Genomic DNA, 15,424 nt, shown 5'->3' with positions numbered 1-15,424 from the left:
GTTTTTCCTGCAAATCACTTAAATTTTACTGCAGTTTTAAGTTTCAAAGAAATAAAATATTAGGTATAAATGTAATTATGTAGATATCCAACAAATACTGTTGCCAATAACAAGAATTGGGCAAATAGAAATATGTCTAGATGGTGCAATGGATTGGGAACGTGATATAGAGCTTCGACCTCTTGAGCACATGTTCAAAACTGGCCCAAGTTATCAGTGGTTTAAATCTAGTCACTGGTGCTCTGAAGATCTAGATTTTAAGTAAGTAGGTGTTCATGTCATAGGCCACCACAGTTGTCATCCAGCAGAAAGGCTAATGACCTGCTAGACAGGAGTTAATTTACTTGCATGAGAGTTACTGCAAGTGGATCTTCCATGGTAGGGCTAAGGCATATTGGTAAAGAAACATAGGAACGCTTGTAGTATTAGTATATATGCTGTCCATATTGTTTGGTTAGTTATTGTACTTCAGTATTGCTCATCTGATACATTTTACACGCATTAAACTTACTTAAAATGTTCTTTCAAATATTTAACTTTTGTTTCAGCTGAGTTTGGAACATGAAAAATATTGCATTTTGCTTTACCGTCTCCAAAGAACATACCCTTTTTCATCAGATGGGCCAGACTCTTTCACTGGCTTTGCTGGAGCTTTCTCTTTCTTTTTCAGATACTCCTTCAGTTTTTCTGCTCTGTCCAGATATTCTGTACACTTCGTTCTGATACTTTGTTTTGCTTTATCACCCTGTGCTTCATCTAAAAAAATTGAAAAAATGGTTATGCTTTACTGGAAGCCAAAATACCACATAAATCAAAACAGAAAAGGGTAATAATTCTGTCCCAATTTTAATACTAAATTTAATAGAATAAGTAAGAAAATAGTGTGTAGTAGTTTCTCCAGTCTCAATGAAGAAAAAGTAAACTGAAAACCTCTGACCTGCAAGAATCCATTATGTACTTAGTGAATGCTTCAAGAGGCATTTAGATGCTTATATTGCCAATATCCACCATATTATCTGAGCAACAGCCAACTATTTCAAGACAGTTATTTCCTTCTCCTGTAGGAAAGAAAACTTAAGCAAAAACCTGTTAGCTTAATCAAGATCCACTTTGAACTGGACTCTCTATTGAATGGGAAGCCAATGCAAAGAGCAGAGCTCCATGGTGATATGTTCATTGTATTTGTGTTGCTAAGCAGATGGGCTACTGTGGTTTGTATCAGGTGGAGCTTTTTCAAAGCGTGTGGCTTCACTCCTAGTTATGAGCTGCAGTAATCAAGACTGCAGATCACAAGTGTGGCGGTCACTATGACCAGGTTTGTACTGATAGGATGGGGTGCAACTTTAGGGCCAGTTGTGGGTGTTTTGGATCCCATAAGTATACGATTATCCAACAGCACTGAGATTAAAGGACAGGGTTATAGACAGAATGGAGGGAAAATGCATCTGATAATGGAGAAGTGTTAGGAGGCGGCAAGTTCTTCAAAGCTCTTTCTTCTTCCTACCAAAATCACCTGTTTTACCTGGATTCAACTGTAGCAAGATGCTTTCATTCAGGTGCTGATTTCACCCAGGTATTGAAGTTGATGGTACTCTTAACAGCAAAAGTACACGAGACGTTGTACTGTGCATTGTCTAATGTTAACCTACCAGCTCTCCCAAAAGCTTCAGACATATGTTGAATAATATAGTGGAAAGTGACTGAGCCTTGTGGGATTCCACAGGTGCGGGTTTTAGAAGTACAGGATCAGCTGACTATGACAACATTATGGATTTGGTGTGAAAGGATCCAAGCTATTTCAGGGTAGTTCTGTTCATCTCAAAGCTTCTTGTAAGCAAGCCAGGAGTACTTGGTGATCAACGGTATCAGAAGGCCATCAAGATTAAGATGGATGCCTTTGGCTTGGCTATCAGCAGGAGGCAGCCATCTCTGCATCATTACTTGACCTAAACCCTGATTGATTGAGAAGGATCAAGGATACTGGTAGATAGATAGCTTCTTGATTAGCTTGCTTAAAAAACGGATGTTACTGGGCAGCAGTTTAAGAGATCAGTAGTGTTAAGCAGTGGTTTTTGTTTATTTACATTGTATGTTCTCAGCCCCCTTCTGCAATCTTCCAGTTTCTTAAAAAAAGTTGTTGTTCACATTGAAAGGGAGATAGGCATAAAATCTGACCAATCTTTGCTCTGTGTAAGCTCGAAAGCTTGTCTCTCACCAACAGAAGCTGGCCAAGTAAAAGATATTACAGTAACTCCTCACTTAACATTGTAATTATGTTCCTGAAAAATGCGACTTTAAGCGAAATGATGTTAAGCGAATCCAATTTCCCCATAAGAATTAATGTACATGAGGGGGTTAGGTTCCAGGGAAGTTTTTTTAGATAGATAGATAGATACACACACTATAAGTTTTAAACAATTTAATACTGGTACACAATGATGATGATTGTGAAATTTGGTTGAAGTAGAAGAGTCAGAGGGTGGGATATTTCCCTTACTGCTAAATGATGAACTAGCAATTGGCTGAGCCCTCAAGCGTTAATTCTCTCTCTACACAAGGCAGCAGGAATGGAGACAGATATGCACATTTCCCTTAAGTACACTGCCTTGTTAATTAGATCAGCTTGCTGATAGGCAGCTGCTGCAGCTCCCTCCCTCCTGGTCTGTCCCCCCTGCTCTATGGAAGATGGGGTAAGCGGGGTGCAGGAGCAGGGGAGAGGGGGACACCCTGACATTAATCCCCTCTCTTCCTTCCCTCCCCCCTCGCACAGCAAGCAGGAGTCTCGGGGAGCAGCTCCAAGGCAGAGGGCAGGAGCAGCACAGGGCAGTGGGGGGGAGGGACACAGCTGAACTGCAGGCAGCTACTGCACAGGGAACTTAGGGCAGCGGGGAGCTGATAGGGGGCTGTTAGTGCACCCTGGTTCCAAGCCTCCACCAGCTAGCTGCAACGGGCTGCTCTTCCTGCAAGCAGTAGACAAAGCAGGTGGCTGCCAAACAACATTAGAAGGGAGCATTACACAACTTTAAACAAGCATGTTCCCTAATTGATCAGCAACTAACAACGAAACAACATTAATCAGAATGACTTTAAGTGAGGAGTTACTGTACCTCACCTACCCTGTCAACCTTAGATGGCACATTAATAGTTATTATTGTCCTCCTGGTCTTTAATCTATTAAAAAGCATTTCAGGCTACACAACAAGAGGCATGCACACTTTACTCTATATATTAATTCCCAAAAGCGTGCCCAGCATTGCAGAAGACACATTCTCTTGCCCCACAGAGCATAATTTATAGACAGACACCAAAGAAACAAAACCCACACACAAACTGCCCTGAATGATCAAAGGGAAATTATTTTAGATTTTAAAATTATTGTATATGTAATAGTACATCTAACGTGAGTTAGTTTGCATTGGTAGACTTGGCAGAAAATAACACATTTTAAGGTGGAATTTAACTTAAGGCATTTCCTTGCACATCAAAGACAAAGGCAAGAATTCAGGCATAAGAAGCAACAGAGAAGGAAGCATGAAGACAACAGTGAAGGAAGGATGTAAAGGGAACTATAGACAAGGTATTAGTAGAAGAAAAATGAGAGCATAAATATTGGCCTAAACTACACATCAGGGGTCGGCAACCTTTCAGAAGTTGTGTGCCGAGTCTTCATTTATTCACTCTAATTTAAGGTTTCGCGTGCCAGTAATACATTTTAATGTTTTTAGAAGGTCTCTTTCTGTAAGTCTATAATATATAACTAAACTATTGTTGTATGTAAAGTAAATAAGGTTTTTAAAATGTTTAAGAAGCTTCATTTCTTCATTGGTCCTGCTTTGAGCAGGGGGTTGGACTAGATGACCTCCTGAGGTCCCTTCCAACCCTGTGATTCTATGATTTAAAATTAAATTAAAATGCAGAGCTCCCCGGACCGGTGGCCAGGACCCGGGCAGTGTGAGTGCCACTGAAAATCAGCTCGCGTGCCGCTTTCGGCACGCGTGCCATAGGTTGCCTACCCCTGCTACACATGTTCATTTGTGCAGAACTTTAAGATAAGCATAAGCAGCTTGAATTTGATAGAGAAATTGTTTCACCAGCAAGAAGAGACAGTAACTTCTGTGCGGTCACTACACAAAGATTGGCTTTCCAGATACCACCTGACTTTCCCTACATAAAAAAGGAAATACTTAACCCTTCCCTCCCTCCACTGGTCCCCCCTACACTGCAGCCATCTTGGAACTTTCTGAAGAAACCTTGCATTTGTAGCAGGATTCCTTTCTAAATAGCAACAAAGTGGACTATTTACAAGATTGGAGCAATTGGCGAGCATGTACATGGTGGAAGAGGAAGAGACACAATATGTGCCCTTAAATAAAAAGTATAGCTGGCAACTCTCATTTGACTGTTTGAGAGATTTAGTATCTTTAAACAAAATACTTATTGATGCTTAACATGGTGAATATTTTGCATTTTGGTTCTATCAGGTAGACTGCTATAATTTTATATAATTTAGCTTTTAAAAAATTGCAGCAAATAGCTAGCTAATATACCAAGTCTTACATTTAACTACATGGAGAAAATACTGCACAGCATGTTGGTACAAGCGGAGTGCTTCCTCATAGTTTCCTGCTTTGTCTTCTTGCGCTGCCTTGCTAGCAAGATCTATTGCTTTCTGTAAAGCAAAAAAAAAAAAAAAAAGTGATGAGATTAAAATGACAACTATTATGCAAGAGTACTGCAACATCAGAGTGATAATTTAAGCTGTTGCACTGAAAGTTGATGCCTCACCTTTACAATACTATGCAAACAAGTTGAAGGTAATTGATTATAAATTCATTGGGACTGTCCTTGTACAGTCCTGAATATAGAATAATTAAAAATTGCTAAAATATTATTAAATTGTGAATATTATGTAACTAATTTGCCAGGAAACAGGATCTCTTCATTTTGTGGTAATGAGACCTATTTCTAGAAGTATTGAAATAAAACTCACTGAATACATATGACCACCTGATAGTCACATTCAGCAAAGGAACTCATGCTCATCTTCACTGATAATATGCAACCAATCTTCTTGTAAACCCCAGAAAAAGTAACTAACCCAAAATAATACCAGAGGTACAATTATTAGTAGAAATGTTAAATTTATATATAATACCAAAAAACAGTTCTACTGCAGATTGAATAAAACTATCGTGCATTGAATTGAGTGTACTCTTCCATTACCAAATGAAAGAAAATATACTAAGGAGAAAAAAAAAAAATCAAGGCTCCTGGCAGCAGCTGGGTGATACAGGTCTTACCAAGATTTTTATTTTGCTTAACTATATCATGTGACTAAGTAGAATTATGCTTTCTGTAATGGTAAGTCTAAATGAGTTTTAGCTGATATTTATTGTTTTCTTTTGTATGCCAAACAAATGTTCGCATTTAAAATACAAATTGTAGTAACTTAGGCCATGCTCATGTAATAAGTTCCACATAGGACTCCTCCATGCACTTATTGCTCACTTTAGAACCAGGGCCTTAAGTTGGAGCAACTGCTGTTGGGCATCTCAGGGAGAAGGACTGAATTCAGAGTGGACTTGGAAAATATCAAGGACACAAAGCTTTGTGTGAGAGCTGGCTGAGATCAGTGGGGACACAGAGCCAAGTGACCCGAGTTCCCAAGTCTGGATATATTACAAAAGTGATTAAAAAAATACCCCCCCCACACACACACACAAAATGAAACCACCAAATGAAACAAAACGTTATGCCAATTTATTTAAACAATATATTCTAGGTGGAACAATAGTGACACAGAGTTAAAGGCGCTGAAGCATTTCTACTCTAAATCAGTTTTCAACTGCCTGCTGCTTGAGGAAGTTTGATCTAAGAACCTGATATTAAGATCTGATTGGAGTACATTCCTATTTTTTTAGTCTGAGCTAAAACAATTCACTTGTCTCAAAACATGAAAATCATTTCCTTTTATTAAGAATGAATGCAACCTTTTAAAATGCTCTAGTGCTGACATAGCTGGGGTAGAAAGAAGAAATCTGACAAGAATAGTTCTTACTATAAGAACTTTTCAGTGTTCTGCAAAGTCATACTTCACATGAACACAATTCAAGATTTTGCAGTTAAACACTTTAAAAGCAACATTAGAAGCAATAGTAAGCCGTGCTGAGATTGTGACAAAGCTCTTCTCTTAAGCTATTAAGGGTGTACCAAGCCATTCATCAATTTAATGTACACTTTGCAGAGTTTGCACTGTATGTGACAGTGACACACTAAAAAGGAAAGAGTGCAACTCCTGAGGATCCAGGAGAAGGACTCTCCTGTGAACTTCTTAAGGTGCATGAGTTAGGAGGCATTCTAGTGGGGTCTAGATCTTTTCCTGTTTAAAGAGCAAAAATCAATTAAAAAGTCTATATTAAATTAATGTTATAGTTACACAGGTAAGCTCTTAAGTAATGAAATGCCAAAGCTTTTGCATGCGCTACCATAACTCTGCTTCCCTTGTGCATGTGTTGTAAGACAGTTTATTACATATTCACAGTATTGTCTACAGCTAAGTAAAATGCCTCTTGCTAGGTGAGCAGTCAATGATGGAGGACTCCACCCATCTCACTTCCTCGTAGATCTTTCACAGAAATGCACTCCATGAGTCATTTATATAAGATGCCATACATACATACTTAAAATTATAAAATATAATTTGAGAAATACTGTGTGCATATGATAGTATGTTCATAAGGAGCAGAATCAAGGTTGCACATACAATCTTACCAAAGAAATGTCAAAGTTAAGGAGGGCTGGATTCTACAAACATGCATGAGTAAACTTTATTCATACAAGTTATCCCATTAATATCAATGTCACTACCTGCTTGAATAAAAACTAACCCACATTTAAGCGTTTGGAGAATTTGGCTGTAAGAGCTTACTGGTACAACTTGTAGGCCCTTTTCCTTCAAAGACTTATGTGCTTATCTATATGTACGATGAGTAGTCCCTATTAAAGTTAACTGGACTATTCACAGTAGCAAAGCTAAGAATGTGCATAAGTCTTTTCAGGATCAGGATGTTATTTTCTTTTAATGTAGTTTGGCAGAATACAAAAGGAGTTTAAAATCTATTCTACTAAGGTGCCCTAGTACAAGACGTCCTAATTCTTTCCAACATATTAAAATACAAAAGTTGTGAAAATAAAAAAAGCATCTTATTTTTAAATCAGCTGAAAAAATAATCTAATAGATAATTGTAGATACAGCAACAAACTGCAAATTCAGGTCTTCATCTGAACAGATATTAACAGTCAAAAATATTTTTGCACTAGGCAACAATCCGTATCTGTCTACAGTACTTCTACAGCTAACTTGAAACCAACATGGCTACAACAACACTGCATACAACTTGAAATCAGTCAATTTAGAATTTGAAATCAGTCAATTTAATTTTTATTAATCTTTATATTGCAGTAGCACCTAGAGGGTAATTAGGTCAGAACCCCTTTGTGCTGAGTGTTGTACTCATATAGAGTAAGTCAACAGTGTACCTTTAATATATATATCTGTAGTACATAAACTAAAAGTGACAGGCAGAATCCAGTGCTTCCAAATTTTTATTAGAGATCTCTTATGTTAATTGAAAAGATGTATGGAGAATCCACACCATTCTCAAATTTAATTTTATCTTCATAGCTTAAAAATTTCTCAGGATACACTATCAAAGTCAACTGTTACTAAAAATCTTTAGTGAGGCTCCAACATGATTGAGCCACTGCAATACAAATAACTGATAAAATCTGCGTTATGATTTGAGATTAGTTCTGGGGAAAAAAGATGTAATGTAGCAGTGCCAAATATTTATAACCAGAAGTTTAGAGTTCAAGTAAACATAACTCTTTAGTAGCAACAATTCTGTATTTCAAGAATTCTGAATGTGGTTCTCACCTCTTATAAAAAGGTTATGTGAAGTGGGAAAGAAGTATGGCTTTGTGCCATTCTTTATGCATGAAAAACTTTTCAGGCACTTTTTACTTTTCTTCCCTATTTGTGTTTTTTACTTCAGAAACAAACGGGGGAGATTTGCTTTTGAATATCTCCCCCAGTAAGAAATTTGCTGGAAGTCTATCTTGGAGGACTCAGTTGTAGACTGGAAGCTCTTTCAGTACAAAACCTCAAAAAGTTGTAAAAACAGTCTGAATGACAGTAATTATGCCTCAATTAATCCAGTTTCATATCCTTAGTATCTCAAGAGTGTCTTCCAGGAAAAAAGGGCAAACAAGGACTGAATTCCTAACAAACAAGGAGGAAGTGGCCTTCAAACATTAGAAAGTTGTATAAAAGGGCATTTTTTTTGTCCTTTCCAGATTACCTAACAGCTATCATTATATTTGTGCATGGAGAAGGGGAACAGATTACTGGATGATTTTACATTTCTAACTAAGTATTTAGAATTTGATTTTATTTGGCTCACATCAATATAAAAATGTAACCACTTAACCGCTAACAATTTACTTAGAGTAACTATACACCTATATAGTAAATGTTACTATATTCAGTTCTCTCATACACAGTTATTTCTTCTGCTAACTGTACTAACAATGCGATCACACTGATCATGGAAACTCAGCAACAAGGCTGTTTCTAGCAGTTTCAAATACAGTATGCACTTGTCCTTGGTCTCTTGTGAATACATCCATGTCAGGATTTGGGCTCTCTCTACCATATCAGACAAAACAAAGCGGATACACAGCAGCAGCACCAGTAAGGATCAGAAGAGAAGTAGCACAGTATCTTTATTGTTTGGCTTGGTTTTGACTTAATGGCACTGGAGCAAAGACCTTTTGGTTTCAGGTAGATTAAACTAAAAGGAGCTTGTTTCAAAAGGGAGACCTTTTAAATGGTGAGCCACCAGGTGTGAGAAAAATTTTGAATCTTTGTCTCATTAAAACCATGAGCAAAATCTTCCATTCTGGGAGGGTATGTGAAAAGACCATCTGTTAAAGCAGATCCCCAGCCAGAGAGGAGGTTGTTTTACGCTCCTGTCCTGCTCCTACCAAACAAATCTACACACTTCAGTTGCCACTTCTGAAACCCACTTAAATTAGCCTGAAACTGTGACAAGGGGCCTATGCCTCCCCTTTTATAAACACAGGAAAATAATACAGAAACATCATGTTAGACTGCTAGAGAGTCCAGAACATCAATTTCATTGTGGCAAGGAAGGCTTCTACAAAATATTCTCTTAAGTGCTATGATAATACAAATAATAGTGAATCAAAAAAAAAAAAGTGTGTGGGGGTGGGGGAGGGGAGAACCTAGGGCCTGATTTGAAGCCAGTTTTGTCACAGTGTAACTATTTCAGTTACAGGTGTGATTTTTTTTAAACCAAAACCACCTTTATAACTGATCTAGCATGAAAGCAGTTATGAGTGTGTTTGTTACCACTTTAACAATACCAGTACTACTTTTGTGAGAAGACAAGGAGAAAGGAAGCATAGTGCAAAAATAAATAAAATAAAAGAAAGTGACTGTGCAGCCAACAGAGCAGAGGGGATATTAACAATTACAGATCTCTCCTACTCCAACCTCAAATATGTGGTAGCACGTGGGATATATGCTTCTACAAGTTATGAGAAACAACTTAAGACTTAATTGAAAAGTGAGGAGGTAAATAAACCTATGTGCTACCCTGGGAGTATGGTGAGAGATGACACTGAACATCAGTGTAGGTAGCCACTGAACCAGGACACTAATGGAAAATGGACAGAGGGATAAACCCCCAACCAGAGCAGACATATTATAGCTTTTGACAATTTGTTTAAACTCTGACAGAGGGTGCATTTTAAAAACAAATAAACCAAGGTATTTTAAAGTCTTAATGTAGACAGAACAAGAGATGCTTTAACATATGTTGGCTGGATGAAGATCGCCCTGGCCACCTACCAAGTGTAAATTGCCCCTTCTAACTAAGGGACTGACGAGAGGTTGGGGAAACCGGGTGAAGCGACACGGTTTAAAGTAAACCCCACGCTTTTCATCCGACTCGAGACAAACCTCAAGATACACGACAGACGCCCCGGGCATTTGAGGGACGCACTATGGAAGCTCCAGCACCCAGGGGCCGGACCCCCCCGACAGCCACCCCCTCTCCCCCACCCCAGACCCCGCCCCCCGCTTCCTCTCCCCCCACCTCAGACACCCCCCTCGCTTCCCCTCCCCCACCCTAAACACCACCCCAGACACCCCCCCCCCCCGCAGCAGGACGCTCTGGGCGGGGCCACGGCTCCGCCTGTCTCCACCTGCAGGTTGGATGTCGCGGCCATGGTGGGGGACGCCGCTATCGCGCTGTGCCCGGTCTCTGGAGCTGGTCCCCGCTGCGGAACCCACTGCCCGGACCCCGCGCTACTTCCGTGTCCAAAACGCCGCCGGGACCCCGCTCCGCTTCCGCTTCCGTCCAGCGCCCGCGTGACTGCGCGTGACGTCACGCAGCCTCTCCCTGGGCGGAGGCTGGCAAGGCGGTGGGAAGGGCCGGGGGGACCTTGTGCGCAGGAGCAGCCCCTCCCCCAGCCCGTTCCGCGAGCCGCTCCCCGCTCCCCGCTCCCCGCCGGCAGTGGGAGCGCCGAGGTGCGGCGGGACGGAGCCGGCTGCCTGCCTGTCAATCAGGGCCGTGGGCCGGCCGCCTCCCGGTCCCCGCTTAAGGGGCCTCATAATGGCCCCTCCCTATATGTCACCTGCCCCCTGGGTCCTGGACTGCCTTCTGCTTGCGCGCACAGCGCCGTGCGCAGCCGTGGCTGGGGCCCTGGGAGTGTCCCGCTCTTTCGACCCTTTTGTGACCCCCCCTAGTCACCCGATGTTTAAAACTGGACTGTAAACCACTTCGAAGCTGGCCACAGGGTTTTCTGTTTGGGCGTACAGCGCATAACACAGTGGTGGGTGCTATGAAATCTTAGTGCTTAAATGGGGCTTTTGTGTAGGCTCATGGATCAGTAATCAAACTGACCCATCTGCACCTAAATTTCCTGCTAAACTGAGAGAGGCTAGGGTTGCCAATTTTCCTTGGAGGTATTCTTGGAGGTTTCATCACATGACATAATCTTCAATTAAAGATTAATATTCGATTCCAGGACATGCCTAGAAGGCTGGAAATCCTAAGAGAGGCTCACATCCCCACAGGTATTTGGGTGCCCAACTCCCATTGAAATCAGTGGGTGCCTGAATACCTTTGAGGATCTGGGCTATGGAGACCAGGCTAGACCCCTGCCTCTCTGAACTCCTAGTCTCAGTAGCCCATAAGGAAACAAGCTTTCTCTCTATATGACAGAGGAATTGTGGCTTAGTGACAGTACTTCCGTAGTACGCTGTCAGCTGTGAATTTTTATGCAGTGTTATAGCCGTGTAGCTCCCAGCATATTGCAAAGACAAGGTAATGAGGTAATGAATGAGGTAATGTCTTTTATGGTCCAATAAAATATATTATCTCACACACCTGATCTCTGTGTTTCCTTGGTCCAACATGGCTACACTACTACTGCATACAACAATGGAGATAATGAACCTTATAATCTACCATGGAAATGCCGCAACATGAAGAAGAAAGAAGCAAAACTTAACTGACATCTACTTCCTGAGCAAATGCAAGAAACAAAACATCCTCAGTGGTCTCACCATCTATAGCCCTCTGATCTTTACATACAACCAGAAGCTAGTCCAATAAATAATATTACCTCATCCACCTTGTCTATCTGTGAATTTGGGCAGAAATTGTCAGTATCAAAGGGTGTGAAAAATGAAGCATGTAGTCAGTATAATACTAATACTATTTGAAAACCTGAGGTTGAATCCTCAAACTTTTACTCAGGCAGAACTCATTCAATTCAGTGGGATTTGTATCCACATGAGAACATAGTACAAACATAAGGGTTTCACAGCTGATTTTTAAATTATTTGAACTTATACAAATTTTAAATTATGATTGCCAGACTCTTGCCATAGAATCCCATGTTTATCAGCTAGTGCACTATTAGTTTTGATTGAAGGAAACTCCTTCCTTTCCCCCAAAAAAAGCTTTAATTTTTTTTTGGAAGGATTGCCTCTGGCTTTCACATCATCTGATTTGTATGTACCATGAGTGATTAATGCTGTTTATTTACAAAACCAGTTCTTGTTGAATTCCGTTTTGGTTGGGAGCAGTCACTTCCCTGAGCTGTACTAATGAAATAGAAGCTAATATGGTATTCTTCATATTAGAGGAAATGACTCATAGCAAGTTTCAAATTATAAACCAGTTTTGAAACGTCAACCTACTAGTGCTAAATTAGTGTCATATTTTATCTTTCCTGATATTAGTATAATTGCATTCATTAATGTCACAATGAGTATTTCAAGAACTGTTCAATTAATTCATAGCTCCCATCTCCCCACCTCATAGGAATTTAAACAAAATTATTAGGTGATTTTCTAAAGTTTGAGAATACCAAATGTATAATTTTACAACAAGCAATTTTTCTGTCTTCAAATAGTATCCCAATTATTGAGATATTTATTTAACTGCTACCTTTATGATAGCAATGCCAAAATCTATTGCTGGTTAGTATTTATTTATAGAGTGCTTGATGTGTACATAGAACTTTACAAGTATGAAAAAAAACATGGTTCTCTGGGCCAATGGTATCTAATTGAGATAATTACAAATAAAAAAGGTAAATGCAAAAGTGGGAAGAGAGAGGAGACAGCACTGGCAGGCTAAGATAAAGAAGTGGGTTTTAAAGACATATTTGAAAGAGGGGAGAGGTCATTTGACACCTAGGAAAACATAAGTGGTGGTACAAATAATGAATATTATATTGACTGAGCAAAGGAGGCAAAGTTTCTGCTTAGAGGAGCGTTTGAGCAGACAGCAGGGTTGGAAGGATGGGGGAAGTATAGTTGTTAAGGGTATATTAACACTTCAGTAACAAAAATGACTGAAACACCTCTGACCAAATGAATAGCTGCACTGACCACCTGCAAAGGAATCCACTGTCTAGTTTTTAAACCAGCAGCATGATAACTTTGAAGGTGTGAAGTGTAAAGGTGTGAGATGTGATGGGGCTGAGAAGAGATTTGATAGAGAAAAAAATCCTGTGGTTTAATTTATATTGCCCATATTCAGCTCATTCCTGAAACCACACAGTCATTTTTACTTTATGTCCTCTCCACCAGGGAATACCTCAAGGCTATGTTTTTGGCCCTCTTCTCTTCACATATCTTTTTCATTCAGAATAGTTCATTCAGTTCGGACCTTGCTTCTATGTAGATGATACACATCCTATCATATCCCTCATCTCTCACTCTTCGCCCCTCCCCCATCCCTGTATCTCCTGTTTGTATGGCTCTGACTGTCAGATACTACTTAGATCATTACTACTTCCAGTGGAATGTTTCTGTCACTAAAGCCCCCAGTTGTTTCATCTGTACCTATGTATTTGTAACATTCTAATTAGCTATTAGGTATTTCACTCAATCATAGGTCTAAAACATTTGGGGAAGTCATGACACACACAGGCATGTAAGTGATAATTGTCTCTCCAGTCATAGCAGACATTCATGTGCAGCCCTGGAAAGACAATCAGCTTCCACAGATTTGAACCACAGCATACACAAACACCTCCAGAAAGACCAGTAAGCCTCTTAAAGATCTTCCTCATCTTCCCTTTTCCCAACTAGCTGGGGTTGGGTCACTGGATCAGTCTTTTCCTGGCTGACAGTCTAATACTCATTCCATATTCACTCTGTCCTCCTTTACACAGTCTATCACCATTTTCTTGGCCATCCCCTTGTTTTCCATCCGTGAACTCTAGTCTCAAATGCCTTCCTAATAAGATTTCCTTCATCTGTCCATACCATCCGAGCCTCCTCTCTTGTACCATCTAAAGGATACTGCAAACCTTGGTCTCACTCCTGATGACATCACTCTGCATGGTCCAGTACAGTCACTCCCTCACTGCTCTCAAACATCTAATTTCAATGGCTTCTGGTTGTCTCAAGGGCCTCTTTGGTTGACCATGTTGTTGATCCATACAGAAGAGCTGGTCATATCATGGTTTTGTATAGTTGTCCCTTAAGTAGTCTGGGCATCAGTTTATCTTCCATCACTCTACTTACCTTGTACCAGACTTCCCCTGTGCTCAGCAGCCTTACTTGCAGTTGTTTGTCAATTTCTGCTTTTGCAGCTAGCAAGCCCCCAAGGTACTTAAACTCAGAAACCTGATGTAGGTGCTGGCCTTTGATGTTGATATTAATCTGTCTTGGTTTTGCACTAGTCTCCCATATGACTTTAGTTTTCTTTTTGAGGCCATAGTTTATTAGTTCCCTGTTCGAGGCATCAGTCGCCTGGACCAAATCTTCCTCACTATCAGCCCTAGTGCACAGATCAACTTCATACCACCTTTCATTAGGATTTGCTTACTTATGAAGTCCAGCACAATTATGAATAATAATGGACTAAGCGCTGATCCCTGGTGGACCCCAACCTTTACCTTGAAACCCTCCATTTCACCATAGGGCGTCCCCACTTTTATCATGGAACCATCATCAAACCATCTGGACAAGGTCCTCCAGTACCTCATAGAATTGTAACAGAGGCACTAGCAGTTACCTAAGTACCTTGTGTGACGTTGTGCAGTCTATATGGTTTTATAAAAACTTGATAATAAGTCAATATAATGTAACTGAGATAGTTTTAGAGAAAATACGGTAATAAGTGAATGTAACGTAACTGGGATATGCTTCATGCAAAAGGTCTCTTGTAAGGTATCATTACAAAGCTTATAAGCTACTGAGTATGATCATCTGATTTGTATGAATGTACCACTCTTGTATCTAAAACTAGAAATATAAAATGTAACTCTGAGGGCCTATTGTAATTGTGTAAAGTGTGGACCATTAATGATGGTTTGGAATCTTGATGACTCCCATTGTCTGCAGATGGCTGTATTTACCTGTGAGTCTTCCTGTATATGTGTGTGCTGGCAAGTGAGTAATGAAGTCTTGCAGTGACATGTGATCATGTCACCTGAACTGGAATCCATCTTTAACCTGGTGCTTTTCCAGTGAGGGGGGGTGGAAACCCAGAGGGACAAAGAGTTCCCGCCTTATGCAAAAGATATATAAAGGGGTGGAAGAGAACAGAGAGGGAGAGGAGCCATCATGAAGAATCCCCTAGCTACCACCTGAGCTGCAACAAGAGCTGTACCAGGGGAAAGAATTGTGCCCAGGCCTGGAAGATGTCCAGTCTGAGAAAAACTTACTGAAGCATCTCTGAGGGTGAGATTATCTGTATTCAGTTTGATTAGGCATAGATTTGCGCATTTTATTTTATTTTGCTTGGTGACTTACTTTGTTCTGTCTGTTACTACTTTGAACCACTTAAATCCTACTGTCTGTAGTTAATAA

General features: G+C 40.2%; 1 protein-coding gene across 1 annotated transcript in view; it reads right to left on the bottom strand.

Moving 5' to 3' along the window:
• Positions 1-10,439, bottom strand: part of VPS4B (vacuolar protein sorting 4 homolog B) — a 43,508-nt gene extending 33,069 nt beyond the window's left edge. Inside the window, exons 1-3 of the mRNA XM_054018200.1 lie at positions 10,291-10,439; positions 4,558-4,669; positions 606-756 (exon numbers count right to left, since the gene is read on the bottom strand). Of these exons, the coding sequence (XP_053874175.1) occupies positions 606-756; positions 4,558-4,669; positions 10,291-10,314 (287 nt within the window). The 5' untranslated portion in view covers positions 10,315-10,439. The remainder of the gene's footprint in view (positions 1-605; positions 757-4,557; positions 4,670-10,290) is intronic.
• Between the last annotated feature and the right edge of the window lie 4,985 nt (positions 10,440-15,424).

Source organism: Malaclemys terrapin, chromosome 2, assembly GCF_027887155.1.
Source record: "Malaclemys terrapin pileata isolate rMalTer1 chromosome 2, rMalTer1.hap1, whole genome shotgun sequence".
NCBI lineage: Eukaryota > Metazoa > Chordata > Testudines > Emydidae > Malaclemys > Malaclemys terrapin.
This window is presented reverse-complemented; position numbering and strand designations above follow the sequence as displayed.